Source organism: Patella vulgata, chromosome 1 (assembly GCF_932274485.2).
Source record: "Patella vulgata chromosome 1, xgPatVulg1.2, whole genome shotgun sequence".
NCBI classification, from domain to species: domain Eukaryota; kingdom Metazoa; phylum Mollusca; class Gastropoda; family Patellidae; genus Patella; species Patella vulgata.
The window spans coordinates 47742607-47763451 of record NC_065879.2 but is presented as its reverse complement, the minus strand read 5'-3'; the positions used below and the strand labels follow the sequence as shown (position 1 = coordinate 47763451).

Below are 20845 nucleotides of genomic sequence, written 5' to 3'. Positions count from 1 at the left end.
ACCCATACGATCATATAGATATCACAAAATGGTTTCTAACTTGTTCAGTTGCGGGGAAATAGACAATTTTCAACAGGTAACTTTTCAAGGTTTTTGGTCCATAAAAGTGTCAATTATTATTCGATTTTCATAACATTTCCAGTGTGTGATACCTAATGCCATTTACGATTTTATACAAGTAATTTAACACTTTTTCTGTCTCCGGAAGTAACGTCATTTTGGCAAAAACTGTATTTTTAGCCTTCAAAACAGATATTTTATTCAAATGATTTGTATTGTTTTTAAAATTATGATATTTGATTCCAATCAACAAATAGATTGAACCATCACGATCATACAGATACCAAAAAATGGTTTCTAACTTGTACGGTTGCAGAGAAATAGACGATTTTCTACAGGTCACTTTTCAAGGTTTTTGTTCTATTAAAGTGGCAATTATTATTCGATTTACATAAAAAATTTCACCATGTGATGCCTTATGCCATTTATGATTTCATAAAACTAATTTAGAATTTTCATTATCACCGGAAGTAATGTAATTTTGTCAGGATCACTTACATGTAACAAATGTATACAATGAATTGATATTGCGGGATTTGGTTGATTCTGCGTACATTTTATTTGATGTGTGAAAATGCTTACATGGAAACCTGTTTAATAGTTTCATCGGCACCGGAAGTGACATATGTTCAAGGGTAACGGGGCACCGGTGAAACCTGTCATTACTGCGTCACAGTTCTAGTGTGTTTTGTTTTGGATTATTAGAAATTTGTTGAAATACTGGTTTTCCTTGGAGGGTAAAACCGAAATATTTTTGTTATGTGTCAAAATATTTTTATTGACAGATTGTACCAACAGAAACTATTGATGATGTTTTAAAAACTTGTCAGTCAGATTCGTATGAAAAACTTGATACGGTTATAAAGGTAAGTTTAAAAACAGATTATTTGAAATTTCAATATTTTGTCAAAAAAGCCTGTCTGTCCGTCAACAATTGGCTTGTCAACGCGATAGAGGCTGCAGTTTGTAACAAATTTTTTTTCAAATTTCATGTCCAGCATTGGGGTCATGAGTGGACGACCCCTATCGATATTGAGCACTACACGACCTTTCGTTACTGTGTTCTCCCCCCTTTTCAGAAAAACGTGATAAAAGGCTACAGTTTTTAACAGATTTATAACGCTATCAGTATTCAGCATTAGGAGTTTCGGTTCCAGAGATATATAATGTGTCCGGAAAAGTTGTGAACACGATAGAGATTAGATTTCTTGAAGGATCCTATATAGATTCTTGTCAAATTTCGTTAACATCCAAGTTTTCTTTTTGGATAAACTGCTGTGTGGGCATATTTCCACTTTTTGCATGGCTATCTCTTAACCCATTAGCTGCCACAAGTTTAATTAATGATTCCATAATATCAAACGCTTAAAATATACATTTGACCTAATAAATGACCTGTTTTGTTCATTCAACTATCATGAAAAAGCTATTGAAAATCATACATTACAACCAAGTGTTATTTTATAGCTAATAAATTTATCTTTCCAATGGTATGTAGTTTTTAGATCACAGAGGTATAAATCGTGACCATAAACCATTTTGAAAGTAATGGATATATAAATAAAAAAAAATTATTTTTTTTATATTCGCCTATATATATATATTTTTTATCCTGTTTGCATGTACCGGTATTCAAGACTTCAGACATACTTTTACCACTTATTAGAAATAACTACATGCATACAGGATAAAAAAAAAGGATGCTAAAATAAAAAAACAAAAAATAATAGAGCATTTTTTTTATTTTATATTATCACTGATTGTCACAACTGTTCACATGTTTATCCAATTCACACTAGTTTTATTCTGTTCATATTATTCAAGTCAAGTCAAATTAGTTTTATTTTGGTCACATCATTGTTATTCACCTGACATTGTATTTTCAAATTCAAATTATTCCGTGAAATTTTACATAACAATCACCATCACGGCACAGATTTACTCGACAGTGCGAACACCCAAAACTTGATACCACACAGCGATCAGAGGCAGTTCTTTTCTTTTCTTTCAGGCACCATTGGCAGGCTCTCTTTCTTCCATCAAACCTAACAAGGTCATGTCCTGGCATTATGTTTCTCTCGATGACTTTCTGTATTTCTCTTCCTTCCCATGAACATTTACGTTTGCGAGAACTAAAATTGTCTGCTAACTGGTGGACTATTCTCAGTTTGAATGTCTTCAAGGACCACTTTCTCTTATTTTTTGGCAATGGCATCCTAGATGAGTACCACAAAATATAAGCGTTTACAACCGCTATATTTAGCAAGGCAAAAACCAGATACGTCCACCACTTCTTTCCAGCACGTCCAAGATTATAATAAGATCTGTACTGGTCAAGGTGATCTACACCTCCCATGTTCTTATTGTAATCTACCACCATGGTTGGTATCTGAATCATTTCATCTTGGCGATGGCGTGTTCTGGGCTTCTCGGTGTCCGAACCATCATTATTTGAGGAGACAAGATAAACATCCCGTTTGTCCTTCCACCTACAGAAGATAATATCCCTGTCAGTGGCCATCTTCACACTTTCACCAGGGGCGAGACGTGGTTCATCAATGGATTTAGGAAGGCCTTTACGATTCTTTCTTACTGTTCCACAATAGTATGTGTCAGCATCTTTTAGGTCTCTAACCAGGTCAAGCGAGGTAAAAAAGTTGTCGCAAAATAATTGGTGGTTGGATAAAATAAATTTCTCCATTAGGCCCATTACTACTTGGTAGGCAAGGCCTTTGTCAGGAGCATCATCATCTGATCTGCCAGTGTAGACGTCAAATTTTAGGCAATAGCCAGTACTTGCATCACATAAGCACCAAAGTTTCATTCCCCACTTTGTCGGTTTCTTGGGCATATACTGTTTCCACTTTATACGACCGTTGTATTTGATCATGGCTTCATCTATCGAGAGAGCTGGTCCAGGGCCGAATAATTTTGGGAATTTGTCTTGTAGTGTGTCAATAAATGGCCTGGCTTTACAAAGTTTGTCTTCTTTATTTTCATTGTTTGGATATGTAATGTGTAAGTACCTACTCAAGGATTCATAGCGGCGACGAGACATCCGGGAACTTACATATTGATCACCCAATGCTGAATCATTCGACCAGTAATCTGCATACTCAGGAAGCTCTTTGATTCCCATTAGCATCATTATGGCAAAGTATGCCTTCATCTCGTCTGTTGTGGTAGGTGTCCAGTGCGAGTCGGAAGTCTTGAGAGGATCAGCAGGATCTGGGTTGTCTGGCGGACTCTGGTACACCGCATATAAGTTGGTCATATTCGCCACCTTCTCAAAAAAATCTTCACCAATACATGCAAGTAGGTAGTCAACTTCAAGGGCATCATAGGCCAGGTTGCATTTTGGCCCCCGATCTTCTCTGAAGGGTAAAATGTTTGGTGTTGGCATGTCATAAGACCATCCTTGGTCCAAGGGGGGTCTCTGGTTATCACCTCGAACTCTTCCTCTGCCACGGCCTCGACGACCCCTTGCTGCTGGACGACCCCTTGCTGCTGGACGACCTCTTGGTGCATTATCATCTTGTGGAGGTGTGGAGGCTGGTGAAATATCAGGTAGATCGGAGTCATTATCGGATACTGTTGGAGCAGCCCAGTCAAGATCACTATCAGTGTCTTCATCATCAATCTAAAAATATAAAAATATATTTGTTCTGTAAGTCAAGTTTTTATAACCACACACTATCAAGCTTTATAACATTTTTTGTAATCTTGTTTATGGTAAGCCTGAATAAATATTCTACTTGTAATGAGCATGGATAGTTGCAAACTGCAGTTTCAACAGTAGCCAATGTCTATTTTATTTTTTTAGGCTTACATCTATAATAAAACAAAATAGGAAAAAGTGGCAAGATCGAGGCGTCTAAAAACAATAGCCTATTGAAATAATTATTGTATTAGCCTCGGGGGAATATTGTCACGTGACACCAAAATAGCAATTTACCGTTAGTAGGTCTAGCCATTTGTAAACAAATGAAACAAAGTATATCTATGTCACTCACTTCATGACGTCTCTCACAACTTCAACAAATAAATTCTCAACATACGCACATTATTCCCCCAAAAATGATTAGTTTGAATAAAACAAACACATGAACCCCTTATGAATCCTCAGGACTAGACTGTCGACAAAGTTACAAACACGTTTCATAGAGAAAACGAAACAAATAAGTACGATTTTTGAAGATAAAAAAACCTACCTGCATAGAGATTTCTAAATCCGAATGGTCTGGATAACCATCAGATTCCTCGCCACTACTTTCTTCCAATTCTGAATCCGATTCCATCAAAAGACCCAATGCAGTCGTAACATCCATTCCTTTACTTGTGCTAGCCATTTTGAAACAGTGGAATGCAGGTCACAAGTAATGCAGGTCAGAGGAAAAAACCAGTTAGTCACATGACTACCGTTATCTTCCGGTATCAAAGTTCACGCTTTGTTTACTCGGAAAAGTCAAATACAATGACCCGGTTTTCACACCTCGAGCGTGTCGGCACATATGTTAGCTATCAAAGGAGCCGTGAATCAATGATCTCAGTGCAGTATTTTTGATACAGCGGACAATATAAACACCCGGGCGTTGACGGACGTTCTGAGGAAATATAGTACGGACGTTGGCGGACGTTCTGCGTGCTATTGGGTTAATCACATGATCACATATATTACCTTGCCATCATTGTTCTATAGACCTACATAGACCTAAATTTTAAAACAACAAATTATTAGTCTGCCCTGTTCTTAGAAATAGTCATTTGTATTAACAACACTCATTGATAACCGAGTGTTCATAGTTCCATTGTTAAAGATACATTCCCAGAAAAGTATTTATAGAGTGTATACAGGACAAAAATGTAAGGGTTTCCCTAATTGGCAGCCCGACGATTAGGAATGTCTGCTTACGTGACGTCAAAGGTTGCACGCAGAGATTGGGCACTTGATATACATGTTGATAAACTTTATGAAGAGTTAGACGTACAACACTTTCTGAGATACAAATCACGGAAAAAGGCGTGGGCAGTGGATAATCCGAGAATTTAATTAAGCTTAGATATTTATGATAAATTGATACTGATTAAAGACAACATCGTCTTGTGTATGCAGTGAATTCTCCTCCGAATTCGCTCCAGTTGCTAGGTAGTCGTCAGCTAAGTCACGTGACACAATTATGACCTCTTTTAATAGATTTTTTATAGCAGGGGTATTCCTTCGTCTAAACAGTGTTTTGAAAAGGATTTGTAGCAAAATTTTGATAGATTAATTAGTTTGAATATGTTTTTAGTCCAAATACATCGTCAAATCATGGCATAATATTCACATGATAGTGTTATACTGAAGAACAATCTATACATTAGTAGTCTGTTGTGTATAATATAACTTCAGTGAGATTAACTCAGTTAATCTCATCAATGGGCATCTTCGCTAGCGATAAGGGGAGGTAATCAAATAGAGTGTGCCTCTGTCAGGGGGCCCCACGTGACCTAACAACCGATGTAAATATGGATAAAATGAACCGTGCATAGACTTACACTTCTACTTTAAAAAGTGTTTTTTCGATGAAAAATGTCTTTTAACGCCGAGGATTCGAGATTTGGTTGCATGACAATCACCGAATTGCGAGAGGAGTTGAAAAAAAGAAATGCAAAACTGTCTGGTCGTAAGAAAGAATTGATAGAGCGGTGAGTTATTTCATTTTGACATTTATTTTATTTCGTGCATTTCCGAGCCTTATCTACGGTATTTCCCATGGTTTTTTTTATTTTAGCTATTTCAAATTGGCAACATATAATGTAATTTCTGTGTAGTCTAAAATTATTATGCAAATCATTGATTTTGTTGACCGAAGTACCAAGCATATCTAAATAGGCCCAGTACTGTAGACTGGCATGTTATGTTTACAAAATTACGTAGGCTTTTTCATTTGGCAGCTCTAAATTAACGATATAAGTTCAATGCCAAGCCCTATCAACAGTAACCTACATGTATTTCCCATGGTTTTTTTGGAACTATTTGAAATTGGCAACATGAACATACAATTTCTGTATGTGTAGTCTAAAATAATTGTTGATTGCTAATCATTGATTTGGTTGACCGAAGTACGGAGCAAATCCCAGGCCCGAATGAAATAGCATGCATGGAATCATGGATACAGAATTTCAGAAATAACAAAAGACAAGAAATTTGTAGACATGTGGTCAAGGATCTTAAATAAATGACCACAAAAGGTTAGATAAGAAGCTTAGACTAAGTAGGCCTAATCTTCTAAATGTTACATAATATTAAGTCGTAAGAGGAAGTCTTTTGTACTATGCATTCTGTTAATAATTTGTATTCCCCTTTTTTTTCAGGCTTCATGCATATGAGAGAAATTTCAACTTTGGTAAAGAACTCAACACAAATCAAGTGGATTACCAAATGAAACTTCCATCGGAATCGTTATATTAAGATCTTCATGAACACATGTCAATACCAAGAATTAATATGGAAGTTATTGAGGCCTATTTGGAACCACTGAACAAAACATTACAAAAAGAAAGTGTCAATCTAGTAAATGAAAGATTCCTTTCATATATTAAAGTTTTACAACATGACAATATGTTTTATTTTAAAAGTCAGTGCAGAGCGGAAATGCGTAAGACTGTTAAGTCTAAATTAGACTTGTCATTTAACAGTCATGGACATGTGATGAATGTCAGTGCGATTGTGGATCTGGCATGGGCCCTGAAGCACACTGTAAGCATATAAATGCTCTTTTGTATGCCCTTTTTAAATTTTCAGCAAATAGTGTGATTTTGACAGAAGAAACATGCACACAAAAATTACAAACTTTCCATAAGGCAAAGCGGCATCAAGGTTCACCCATAAAAGCCAAGGATTTAAACTTGACCCATAAAAGGAAGAGGGATGAATCTTCTTTGAATTATGACCCCCGTGCAGTCTACCACAGAAATAATACAACATATGAAGGACACTTCAGAAATACATGTTTAAATTATGATAACATTGGTAAAATGCCCATTTCGCAGTCGTTTATCCCAGCAAACATACCCGCAATGTGCCATGACCATGACTATTTAGAACTTTCACCAGAGGATATATTCTTGAATCAAATAGGACTGATTAAAATTTCATTGGATGAAAAAAAGGAGTTTGCTGCAAAGACATTAAATCAGGCTGCATCAAAGGAGTGGCTGGAGTTGAGATGTTATCGCATGAACTCTTCAGATTTTAGGAGGATATGTAAATTAACAGACAGGACACACTATGAACGTTATGCTTACAACCTCAAATATGCAAACAGCGCCGATAAAACACGGGCGTAATTATGAAAAGGTTGCTGTTGCCAGATTTAGCGAAGAGACTGGACTGTCTGTTGAGTCATGTGGGTCTCAAATTTGTTTGGATCACCCATTCTTGGCATCCAGTCCCGATGGTTTGGTTGGGAGTGATGCTACGATTGAGGTGAAATGCCCATACAAGCCTAGGGACCAATGCATATCCCCATTATCTGTGCCATATTTGAATGTGGATGAAAATAAAATCCTTACTCTAAACACATCCCACAATTATTATTACCAAGTACAGGGGCAATTATTGTGTACCCAATGCAAACTGTGCTATTTTTGTGTTTTTACTCTAAAAGACTTTAAAGTAATTAAAATTGAAAGGGATAATATGTTTATTTCAAAAATGGTTTGCACTCCGTCAACATTTTGGGGGAATTATTTCCGTAAAGCAGTGTTACAATGTTTTTTGTACAAAAATTACATAAAATTTAATTTTGAATCATGAAATAAACTGTTAAACATCCTATATATTTATATCTTCTTTATCAATTTGAAGTGTGGTACATATAAATGTGAAATTAAATTGGGGTTTAAAGTCCTACTTTTCTGTTCCAACCAGGTTAATGAAGACAGGCATACCGTGTGCCGTGGGAAATTTTGCTCAGACAGCGGCATATCTGCCTATCTTCTTCCAATTTCCAACCGCCAAGGGCTCTTTCATGTGCACATGAATGAGTTTACATGACCCTGTTTTTTTTTATCCCATGCAAACAACTTGACACTGGTCCTTGTCAGTATGGATATAATTTAGCATTGACAATATATTTGAAAGGTAACTGAAAATTAATTTATTTAATATATATATATGATCAATAATACCATTTGTGTCTGGATATAACTTTGGGTTTTTTTTACATTGGCCAGATTAAGCAGATTTGGAAATAATACCCTCCTTAAAATTAGTAAGCATACAGCATACAAAAAATATCTCTGTTGAGAGATTTGTCTCTCCAATAGTTAATGGCTCCCTCATTATTTTGAAGGTCTTGGCTAAGCCAATCAGTCTCTCAATATGAACGCGTTTGCTAGATATTACCCGATCTCTTTGTACAGTTGTACCATCTAGTCGATTTTTCTTTTTAAAGAAAGATGGTATGTTTATGGACACATCAAAAGAGGCAAATATGTCTTGCACATTGAATCCTTTATCTGCCATAATCGAATCAAGGGGATCACAATGTGTCATTAAAGAACTTCGTTCAACTATCTGACGGTCACTAGTCGATCCCCCAAAAGCCTCAGACACATAGGAAATTAACCCTCCGGGTGTCGCACCAACTTATATTTTAACAGTGTTCCTATTCTTATACGTTGAAAAGGTTGCTTGTTGTGCAATTGGAGGCTTTGGTTTTTTTACTGGACATTCAGTTCCATCAATTATTACCCGAGTTTTAGGAAATTTCTCTCGGAAATTTGTTTGCTGAAAGAAAGATACTAAATCTCTTGATGGCCAAATTTTCACTTCCTTCCATTGGTGGTACATAAAATTAATCCACGTGATAAAAATGTTCGATACAGTTGTTTCACTTATTTCAAACATGTCAGCTAAAACAAAATTTGTCCAATGCAGACGCAGTTTGACAAGTGTTAAAAATAACTGGTTTTCGATTGAAACATTCTTTATTGCATGGTAGTAGTAATTTAGCTCATATGCAGCTGGACCAAGGGAATTTAAGACTAACCGAAACTTCTTATATGAATCACATCCTGTGTAATTTAGGATTTTACTGTTGTTATGCATGAAGCGCTCTATTGAAAAGGATGAATACGGGTCTGTTTGAGCACTATTTTCACAGAGTTTTATGGTGGGAGGTGTTTCTGGTAATACTGTGTTTAGTTTCAACTCATGTTCAGTATTATGATCACTGCATTCTATTTCAGATCCTATGTCACATAAATCATTACCAGGCATTCCTTTTAGGGTCAGCGGTGAATCTGGGATACCTTTTCTTACAGCTCGTTCTGTTGCCCGTTGTCGACGAGCTTCCTCACTGTCTCTAGCTGTCCTATTCCAAGCAGAGATACTAGGAACACTGGCTAGTTTCAATCTCTGCACTAACGGCTTTGTACCTTAAAAAATTGAAAAAACAAATTATGATAATATGATGGGGAAATATAAACGTTATTACATAAATAATAAATTAAAATAAGCCTACACTTGAAAAAAATTATGATGATGAAATATAAAAATTTTCATTGTTATTTATAAAAATTAAAATAGACCTACATTTTTTTCTGTACACATGTACCATACCACTCAATGTAGTGGAAGAAACTTTATACTTCTTTCTTTGTATTGTCATTTGTTTCATTTAATTAGGGTGGTAATTAACCTAGAACACCCCGGCACTTGTTAATGTAATGTCAATTATTTAATGGTGACATTTTCTATTTTACACGTGGCATTCTGTACGTACCGGTATTGATAAAAACATAGCCCACATCTCGGATCCTGGCATATTAAAATTAAAACCTAGATTAACTATTTACATTGTTAGTTTCATACGAATTTTACTATTCTATTGTTAGGCCTATTGTTAAGTGAAAAAAAGGAACTTACTGTGGGTAGTCTCGGATATATAATCAGCTGGACGAAAATGTGAGGAGCAGACAATACTGTATTTTGACGGTGTCCAGCGATCTCTACGAATGGCGACAATCCACTTTCTTGTTAAGTTCTGATCCTTGGGAAACCTATGACCACCCCTGTTCGAACACTTCGGAACACAACACAAAGACGACGGCATATTTGAATAAAAAAACGATGTCAACAAACATGCGTGTGACGAATTGCCTCTGGTGATCAAGGGAGATAATTCATTAAGTCCCCAATGTTCTATGGCGCCCTCTAGCGGCCTTTGTTTCAGCGAGAACCCTCATTAATTAGCACCTTAGTGCCAGCTAGTGGTCAGGAGGTTAAGATTGTTGATTGGATAATCATCAAAGAAGCCGCCACAGTTGTACGCGTGTTCATTTAACACGTGAATTAAAATAAGATTTTGCGTGTACGTTTACTTGCGTGCATTTTGGCTTTGATGTAAATATCAACATTATTCAGAGGATACTCAATTGCAGACTGAGAATCGTCGCATTTCGGCTCGTTGGTCATTCTCATTTTTTCGACCCATTGTGATAAGAGAATTTTAAACAATAATATCCCAGATGCATTCCTTACTTTTCATGCCGTATGAAGAAGCGACGGTAAACAGAATTCAGCTATCAATAAAATTCTCTTCGAAAAGAAAATTATTGGCCATTTTGTTTATTTCCATTTAAGGCCTATAGATTATTTTTTTAAAGATGATATGAGATATCAAATAATCACCACTTGGATTAATTATTTGTAGTAATAATGAGTTGTCGACGGCTTTATCATTGACCCGTGACAGTTGATTAGTAATAGTATTACTCAATGACACACACCCGCTTGTCGATTAATTTACATCATCAGCCACGTGGTTTCGATTAACACTCAACGGCAATTTCTACGATCAGAATTATTTTTTTTTTCTGCCACTTATCAGAGTGAATCGCATGTAGGTACCCAAAAACATTATCGCCAAAACCAAATATTTATGGATAATGTCTTGCACGCGGTGTCTGGAGCCAATCGGTAAAGGAGTAGGTACTCAAAAACATTATCGCCAAAACCAAATATTTATGGATAATGTCTTTCACGCGGTGTCTGGAGCCAATCAGCAAAGGAGTTGTGTGGACAGCATGGCAACAGGCGGAGTTTATTTATATTTTGGAGGGTTTTAAAACTCGATTGTATCCGTTCAAAATCAATTCATCAACAATATTTTGATCATATTTATAAACTAGAGATGCTCTGCTTTACAAAGATGCCAATTGTTATGCAAGAGGAATGACCGGTCGTCCCGCTGCAGGCAAAGAAAAATAACTAATTTCGCCGAGAATTTTAAGAAATAGGACATATTTAAGAATACGGTACTCTTACAAAACGTTCAAATACAGGTTTTTTTAAAATGTTTTATTGCTATTTTGATCTTCTGTGTCGATAGATAGTATATTTATACTCATTTTTGTGAAAATCTCAATTTCGTTCAAAATCAATATTTTCACTTATTTTGTCTTTATCTCATTATTGATTCTCGCGCATTCCGACTCATTTAGATGCGGCTGGTCACAATTATCTTGCGAAATGAATGAAATTATACTGTAAATAAACTTGTATTCCTTTCAGCGTACAGTAATGTTTAGATATATAACACAAGAATTAGTAATTATTTTGTGAATTCCTACAAATGACTTGAATAAACTAAGCATGAGGTGAATGTAAAACCTTGAAATGTGATGTTTATGATAAGGCACTTGATACTTCAACAAAAAAAGGGGGATCACGGTGGGTAAGACGCTGGCTCGCTAGCCTGGAGGTCAGGTATTCGATCCCTGCATTATGAAATGAAATGAAATGAAATGGGGTTTAGTGGGATGTTAAACCCCATTTCATTTAATTTTGACAAAAAAACACAAAAAATTTTTTTTTTTGAGAGATTGCCTGAGAACCAGAGAGATTCTCCCCCATGCTACTTATTATATATATTGGCCTTGTATTTATTGTTTTATATTTTAGCTAATGATAAATGAAGGTTATGCTGCTACACAAGTAATCAATCAGTTACATGATAGAATAGTTATATCAGAAGAATTAACCGATACACAGAAGTCAGTTATCTGTGAAAAAATAGCAGTAAGTAAAGAATTGATAGATTATTTATTTATTGGAAGTCACGGTATATTTTTTTATACGCCCACATTTTCATATGGACGTATATTGTTGTAGCCCCTGTCCCTCCGGACATCGTCTGTCTGTCCACATTTTGTTTGTGGACACTCTACAGGTTACAATCCTTATCTGATATTTACAAAACTTGAAATATAGGTTTATCTCCAAAAGATATCGGTTGCTTTCGATATTGGCATATATCGGATCGAAACTTCATGGATTATGGCCCCTGTTTGTATGAAAAATCACGTTTTTAGCTTGTGGACCTTATAGATGTCACAGTTTTAATCCTATTTTGATGAAACTTGAAATGTAAGTTTACAACCCAAAGATCTCGGTTACTTTCGATATTCGCGGATATCGGACCGTAACTTACTGATTTATGGCCCCTGATTGTACGAAAAATCACGTTTTTAGCTTGTGGACCCTATTTTGATGAAATTTGAAATGCATGTTTATAACCCAAAGATCTTGGTTGCTTGCGATGTTCGTGCATATCAGATCGTAACTTCCTGAATTATGGCCCCTGATTGTACAAAAAATGGCGTTTTTAGCTTTGAGTCGGTCTAGAGGTCACAATTATTATCCGATTTAAAACACCGTTTGAATATATCACCTTTACACCGTAATGAAGGTTGAGTTCGAATTTTGTGAAAATCGGACCAAAACTGCTAGACAAAATGGGCGCCCCTTGTACGCAAATAGTGTAAACATCTAGTATATTAAGGTTGTGGACCGTTTGGAGGTCACAATTTTGTGCCGATTTTGATGACACTTGAAATTCATTTTAATAACCCAAAGATCTTGGTTCCTTTCAATATTCGCGCATATTGGATATAAACTTCCTCAATTATGGCCCCTGATTGTACGAAAAGTCGCGTTTTTAGGATGTGATCCCTCTAGATGTCAAAAGTTTTATCCGATTTAAAAAAACGTTTGAATATATCACTGTTACACCCTTACGAGTCCAAATTTCGTACAAATCGGACCAAAACTGCCAGACAAAATGGCTGCCCCTCTACGCAAATAATGTAAATACATGTATGTGGTGTATCAAGGTTTTGGACCCTCTAGAGAGAGGACACAATTTTGATCTGATTTTGATGAAACTTTAAATACATGTTTATAACCCAAAGATCTTGGTTCCTTTCAATATTCATGCATATCAGATCGTAACTTCCTGAATTATGGCCCTTGATTGTACGAAAAATCAGTTTTATACGCCCACATTTTCATGTGGACGTATATTGTCGTCGCCCCTGTCCGTCCGTCCACAATTGTTTGTGAACAGTCTAATGTATGATTATAACCCAAAGATCTCGGTTCCTTTCGATATTCGCGCATATCGGAAAGTAACTTCCTGAATTATGGCCCCTGATTGTACGTAAAATTGCGTTTTTAGCTTGTGGATCATATAGAGGTCATAATTTATTATTATATCACCGTTAGACCCTAAGGACGGCTGAGTTCAAATTTCGTGAAAATCGGCCCAAAACTGACGGACAAAATGGCCGCCGTTCGTTCTCAAATAGCGTAAAAATATGGTATATCAAGGTTGTGGACCCTATAGAGGTCACAATTTTTATCCGATTTTGTTGAAACTTGAAATGTAAGTTTATAACCCAAAGATCTAGTTTCCTTTCGATATTCGCGCATATCGGATCATAACTACCTGAATTATGGCCCCTGATTGTACAAAAAATTGCGTTTTTAGCTTGTGGACCCTATAGAGGTCATAATTTTTATCTGCTTTAAAAAAAACGTATTATTATATCACCGTTACACCCTAAGGACGGCTGAGTTCAAATTTCGTGAAAATCGGCCTAAAACTGAAAGACAAAATGGCTGCCCCTCGTTCTCAAATAGCATAAAAATATGGTATATCAAGGTTGTGGACCCTATAGAGGTCACAATTTTTATCCGATTTTGTTGAAACTTGTAATGTAAGTTTATAACCCAAAGATCGTGGTTCCTTTCGATATTCGCGCATATTGGACCGTAACTTCCTGAATTATGGCCCCTGATTGTACGAAAAATCGTGTTTTTAGCTTGTGGAACCTATAGAGGTCAAAATTTTTATCCGATTTAAAAAAACGTATTATTATACAGGGATGTGCCCAGAAAAATCTTCATGCCGGGCGGTAATCTTCGGCAGAAAATTACCGTTTTTTTCCGATCGAAAATGCGCAATTTCATGTTTGACTCCAAGCTGTCAAAATTCACAACGGCGTCATAGTATTTAGCGAAATTGCCGTAGAACTAGGGCATCTTAAGCAGGGTAATTTATTTAAGAATATGACAATGGAATTTGCCGATGTTGACACTAAAACCGCTCTTGTATACCTGCGTAATCCAGGGCATATTCTAAAATAGGAATTTATTGTTTTGTTTCTTTCCTGAGTTCTTGTGACTGCATTTTTCTATCGAAAACACAAGTCGGCATTCGTTCAGTCGTAGTGGTACCATGGAACGTATAGGGTCCATTGTCGTGCGGTTACTCAGCTAGTTGGCAGTCAAGTAGCACTAGTAGCCAATTTTATAACAATGAATTTCACACCGTCTTTGCACGTTTTCATCTGTCTGTCACTAGTTTATAGCATTATGAAGTATTTATATCTAAATAAATAAAACGTGTGTCCCCCAAGTCATTTGACTTAATTCTATCGTAACATTATGAAGTATTTATATCTAAATAAATAAAACACGTGTCCCCCAAGTCATCTGACCTAATTCTACCGTAACGTCACGTGGCTGGAATGGAGTGCACACGGCTCGTCTGGTTTATTTAATCATTTAAAAAGTTTAAAACAATTTCCAGAAATAACGGCTGTGAATAATTTACTGGAAAATATGACCAAATCAAATAATTAGGTCGGGAAAATATGTCATATATTATAATTTTTAGCGCAATTAATAGACGTGACGTGAGAAAGGAATTTCAGGAGGGGGGGGGGGCGTTACATGTCCGCCGCACGAGGTTCATGTAAAAATGTCATACACGCACATGTGTGAAATCGTCTTTTGATAATCAAATTATAACCGTATTACAGATATTTTATAACCGGAATTCAACACCTCAACGGCGAAGTATTCATTTAAAATGCAAGTTTTAGTTTGGTACCATGAAGGCATGATGCTTATATTTATTTGGTGGAATTTACGTGGATACGGATATTACAATTTATAGTGCACGAATATACGTGTCGCGGACTTGCAAGAAATTGTGGGCCTCCTGATTTCGAAGAAATAAGACGGATTCATATTACGATATTTATAAATCCATATGTACTGCGCTAGTAGCCTGCGTAAAGCCCTAGTGCTAATTTTAAACAATAACGGTGCAGTAGGCTAGTTTAACCAGTCGTGATAGTTACGTCGCACTGATGTGACCAGTTAAAAGAGTCTAAATATCAGATAACTCAAGCGTCAAATAAGAAATCGAAAGTAAAATATAAAATATAAAGGAAATTATAAAATGGTAAATTTTATGAGTTAATGTTAAAAGGTAAAAGGTAATTAATGTTAAGAGGTAAAAAGTAATTTAATACTGTTTGAGAATTCTGATGATTAAAGGGACACATCAAAGTTTATTGATAATTAAATGAAGTTAATTTTAATTAAGACTAAGAGTTAATAATAAGGTTAAGAAATAATGTTAGAATATTGAAATAAAGTTTTAAATTAGGACTACTTAGTTTTTGGTCTGATGACAATGACATGTTTGATTTGAGGATGAATGAATTTATCCCAACTAAGTCGTCAAAGAAGAAAAGAAGTGCTTATTGAAAATTTGTAGAAGTCGGGACTTCTGACAAACGAGATACCTTACTTAGAAGAAGAAGACGGTGGTAGCTGAAACAGACCAATGGAAATCCAAGAGGACGAATTGCAGAAGACAAAGTGAAACTGAACTTTAACAACATTAAGTGAAATGTAACAGTATTTTACAATTAGGCCACATTTTAGTTATATTTTTCTGTGTTTAGGTTAAAGTAGTAAAACAAAGAAACCTATTGAATTTCAGCAATTTCTGTTAATTACATCTAGAGTTATGGTCCTTGTTTCACTTTGTTGAATCTTGTGAATGCTCTAATGACAAAAGTTATCAACTGATCTGTATGAAATTGATATGCATCATTTAAATTAGTGAAATGAAGAATCCTATTGAATTTCAGCAATTTCCATTAATTTCTTGAGTTATGGCCCTTTTTTCACTTTGTTGCACCTTGTGAACGCTCCAACGACAAAAGTTATCAACCGATCTGTATGTAATTTATATGCATCATTTAAATTAGTAAAACAAAGAAGCCTATTGAATTTCAGCAATTTCCGTTAATTACCTTGTAAATGCTCGAACGACAAAAGTTATTATCTGATCTGTATGAAATTTATATGTATCATTTAAATTAGTAAAACGAACAAGCCTATTGAGTTTCAGCAAATTTCCGTTACGGCCCTTGATTTACTTTGTTGAACTTTGTGAACGTTCGAACGACAAAAGTTATCATCTGATCTGTATGAAACTTATATGCATTATTTGAATTAGTAAAACGAAAAAGTCTGTCGAATTTGAACAATTTTTGTAGATTACTTCCAGAGTTACGGCCCAGGTTTTAGTTTTTAGAACCTTGTGAACCCTGAAACGACGAAAATTATAATGTCATCTGTATGAAATTGTCTGTTAAATTCCCCTAATTACCTACAAAAGAATAGATATGTGACAACCCTTGTCGACTGCTCGGACGATTTAGCTGCTGTGGGCGTTTGTTTTTTTGCCTGACAACCTATCTTTTATTGTGTTATAACCTGAATCCGTGTATTTATGTTATTGTAGCATGCATATATCAGTGTTTTTATATAGTTGAAGTAGGACTTGAAATATTTAATAGACAAGTAGAAGTTTTTAGTACATGTAACTAATATTAGGGATTATTTAAAGATTGTTCGCGACATGGAATGACAATTTTGAAATGTCATTCTGAAAGTATTGGTATTTGTATTGTATTGTATTGTATTTAATGCATGTTAGATAACAACGATAATCAAGCAACGGTGCTTATTTAACGCATTGCAAACGGGCGTATTATACTATAGGGTATATATACAGTAGAGTTTATTTAAGTTCTGTAAAATGCTCTGGTTAATGTATTGAAGTTGTTAGCTAGTAGTACTAGTACCAGTGACAACAAGAACTAGGCTAACAAGAATTTATCTGGTAGTTTAAAAGCGGGCAATGACATCATAGTCTGATAATCCAAATATAGTAATCTCATGCGTTAGAAACGTGGTTAGCCGCCCTCCTAGTTGCCCATATATGTACACTGTGTTGAAATCCAGGGTAGCGTCTGTGCATCTGACCAATCCGATAAAGGAAGTACCTGGTCATTTTTCTGGGGCCCAATACTGACTCATGCATGTATCATCTTTATATAAGAAAGAGCGAGTTTAATTTCACTCCAGACATTATTGAGAGGCTGGGAAATAGATATCATTCGTAGTTCCCAGGGGTACATCTTAGCCTCCTTGACAGAGAGGCTGGGATAGCGACATAATGTAGTATTTAATCCGTTAGGTCTGAGTTGTAAAGGATGCTAACCGTAGATATTTTAATAACTCGAAAAGTACTATCATATATATCGTAGTTTCCTGTATTTAACCTTTGTAGTTTGCTGTATTTGTTATATAACAACATAAACAGTGTTTCAGACTTAATTGATCATTGGAAATAGTTATCACAACATGAAATCAAAGAAGGTCCAAGCCTAGTATCACGGGTCGTATACACAACGTGGAAGTAATTCATAATTCAACTATTTAAACATACATTATCATTATATGCAAGAGCTAATAGCTGAATCTGTCTATTGCCGGTCTTTCTTTAGGCCAGAAATGTTGTCTAAATTATTAATTAGACATTAATTATCCTATCCAGACCATAATCAACACTAGATGGAATCGCTAGCCTGCAATCTTTAGTGGATTGTGAGCCGATTTACTGCATAACTTTCCTTCACGATTTAACAATTAAATGGATAATCAAGACTATGCTGTTTATCGTACTGACTTTAGTAATGATGATCACAGCTAGGCGGAAATTCAATCACTTTGTTCTCGGTTCATAGTGGATCAATTTGAATGAAATTTTCAGCAAATTGCCTTTACATTATCTAGTTTTTAACTATTATAGTGAGAACTGCCAGCTCGTTATCGAATCTCCCATAATGTATCTTTAACGACACCGTAGTGTCACACATTTAGGCCCCCCCAAAAAAATGTTCTGTTTCCAGTAACTCGACCGACCTATTACAAAACCTGCCGACTCAATTTTATTTTAGTGTCAAGAGAAATAAAACAAAAAAATTTGTTCAACTACTGACCGTTCAGAATACTCTAAGCCTATCGGATTCGTGAAAATGCCTATTTATTTGTTGCTATAAATGAATATAAATGCCATCGTTCTTTGAATCTGCATTTACCGATCGGAATGGTCGGGTACGTTGTACAGCAACGATTATTAAGAACGGCCATACTGTTGACACGAGATTGTAAACTGACGTGAAAATCGAGACTACAGGTTTCGTTTAGATTTACCATAGACTGGATAACTGCTCTAATACGTAGACTCGCTCCTACGTCACTCCTTTTCTTACTTGCATATTGAAGTCAGAATAGCGCAGTGAGGTAGGAACAAGCCTGACGTCATTTAGAGCAGGTTGTCCAGTCTAGATTTACCACTGCACATTCCGAAAAGCTATAATCCTCACAACCTTCGTTCTAATAAGTAACGGCACGCAATTGGACAAAAACAAGTTGGATACGATCTGCTCGATTGGTATTTAAAAGACAAATACATTTATTACGGACCTATTTCGTCCGATGACACGATATGATTTTTTAAGTTTTTATCGCGAGTTCTTTCCCTTGAACAAAATGGCTTCTCTACGCTATTTTTTTCTTTGGCATAGAACGATTAAAAGGTATATTGTCGTCGCCCCTGTCCGTCCACAATTGTCTACAGGTCACAATTTTTATCCGATTTCAATGAAACTTGAAATATAGGTTTATCACCCTAAGATCTCAGTTCCTTTCGATATTGGCGTGTATCGGACTGTAACTTCATCGTTTATGGCCCCTGATTGTACGAAAAATCACGTTTTTAGCTTGTGAACACTGTAGAGGTCAAAATTTTTATCCAGTTTGGTTTAAACTTGAAATGAATGCTTATAACCCAAAGATCTCGGTTCTTTTCGATATTCGCGCATATTGGAAGGTAACTTCCTGAATTATGGCCCCTGATTGTACAAAAACTCACGTTTTTTCCTTGTGGACCCTATAGAGGTCATAATTTTTATCCGATTAAAAAAAAAACGTATTATTATATCACCTCTACACCCCAAGGACGACTGAGTTCGAAATTGGTGAAAATCGGCCCAAAACTGACAGACAAAATGGCCGCCCTTCGTTCTCAAATAGCGTAAAAATATGGTTGTGGACCCTATAGAGGTCACAATTTTTATTCGATTTTGTTGAAACTTGAATTGCAAGTTTATAACCCAAAAAACTCAGCTCCTTTCGATATTCGCGCATATCGGACCGTAACTTCCTGAATTATGGCCCCTGATTGTACGAAAAATTGCGTTTTTAGCCTGTGGACCCTAAAGAGGTCATAATTTTTATCCGATTTAAAAAAATCGTATTATTATATCACCGTTACACCCTAAGGACGGCTGAGTTTGAATTTCGTGAAAACGGCCCAAAACTGACAGACAAAATGGCCGCCGTTCGTTCTCAAATAGTGTAAAAATATGGTATATCAAGGTCAGGGCTCTATAAAAGTTGAGTGTGCCTGCGCACACACTTGAAAATGTGCCTGCAGGATCATACTGAAACACATGGATGTAGCCAGGATTTGGTGAGTGGTGTAAAAATACATTTTTGGGAGGGGGGCGTGGTCTTTTATGAAAATTAAACCCTTCTTGGTGTATTTTCAGAGCATCTGCTGCCTTTTGTATTTGGTTCAGTGCAAATCAAATTTCCATTTATATATTCAAATTTTACCAAAATAACTTAACTTTCATCAATGATACAGGGATCTAAAAACTTTTTGACACCACCCGACCGAGCATAAAATTGTCCCGCCCCACTCTGTTTCTCTGGATAGATAAGTTGAGGACCTTTCGGTATTTGTTGTTTTGATGGGTTTTTTTTTCAAATATTACTTTATTACTTTGAGATTAAAAACTAAAACGATTCTTAAAACGGTGTTTGTGTTTCATTTGAGTACAACGAATTATGACAACAGGTAGATATTGATAATTAAAACACATTGTATTATTTGACTTGTTTGTAAAGTTGTTGTACCTGTCTCACGAATATTATTATTATTACGGTGGAATGAGAATCCGGTCAGGCAGAAACTGAGAAAGCTCTCATCGTCCCCCTAGTCCTACTCTCGGGCCGTAGCAAATCCACCGTCAACACAGGTAAGAAATAAAATAAGAAACATCGTGAAAATAAATTTGCAGGCACGTGTTGGACAATTACGACATTCAAACCTTTAACATTGGAGTGCCGTAAATTGGTCTAGGTGACCTATTTACGGCAAATAAACAAATATAAAGACCGTAGCATAATTGTAAAATGAATAGACCTAGGCCTACAGATCTTCTAAGTATAAAT

General features: G+C 35.9%; 1 protein-coding gene across 6 annotated transcripts in view; it reads left to right on the top strand.

The window, feature by feature from the left end:
• LOC126807810 (replication factor C subunit 4) overlaps nt 1-20845 on the top strand; it is a 150666-nt gene that overhangs the window by 115055 nt on the left and 14766 nt on the right. For all 6 annotated transcript variants that reach the window (XM_050532667.2, XM_050532684.1, XM_050532653.2 and 3 more), the window contains 2 exons: nt 846-926; nt 12014-12130. In XM_050532667.2, the coding sequence (XP_050388624.1) occupies nt 846-926; nt 12014-12130 (198 nt within the window). The remainder of the gene's footprint in view (nt 1-845; nt 927-12013; nt 12131-20845) is intronic.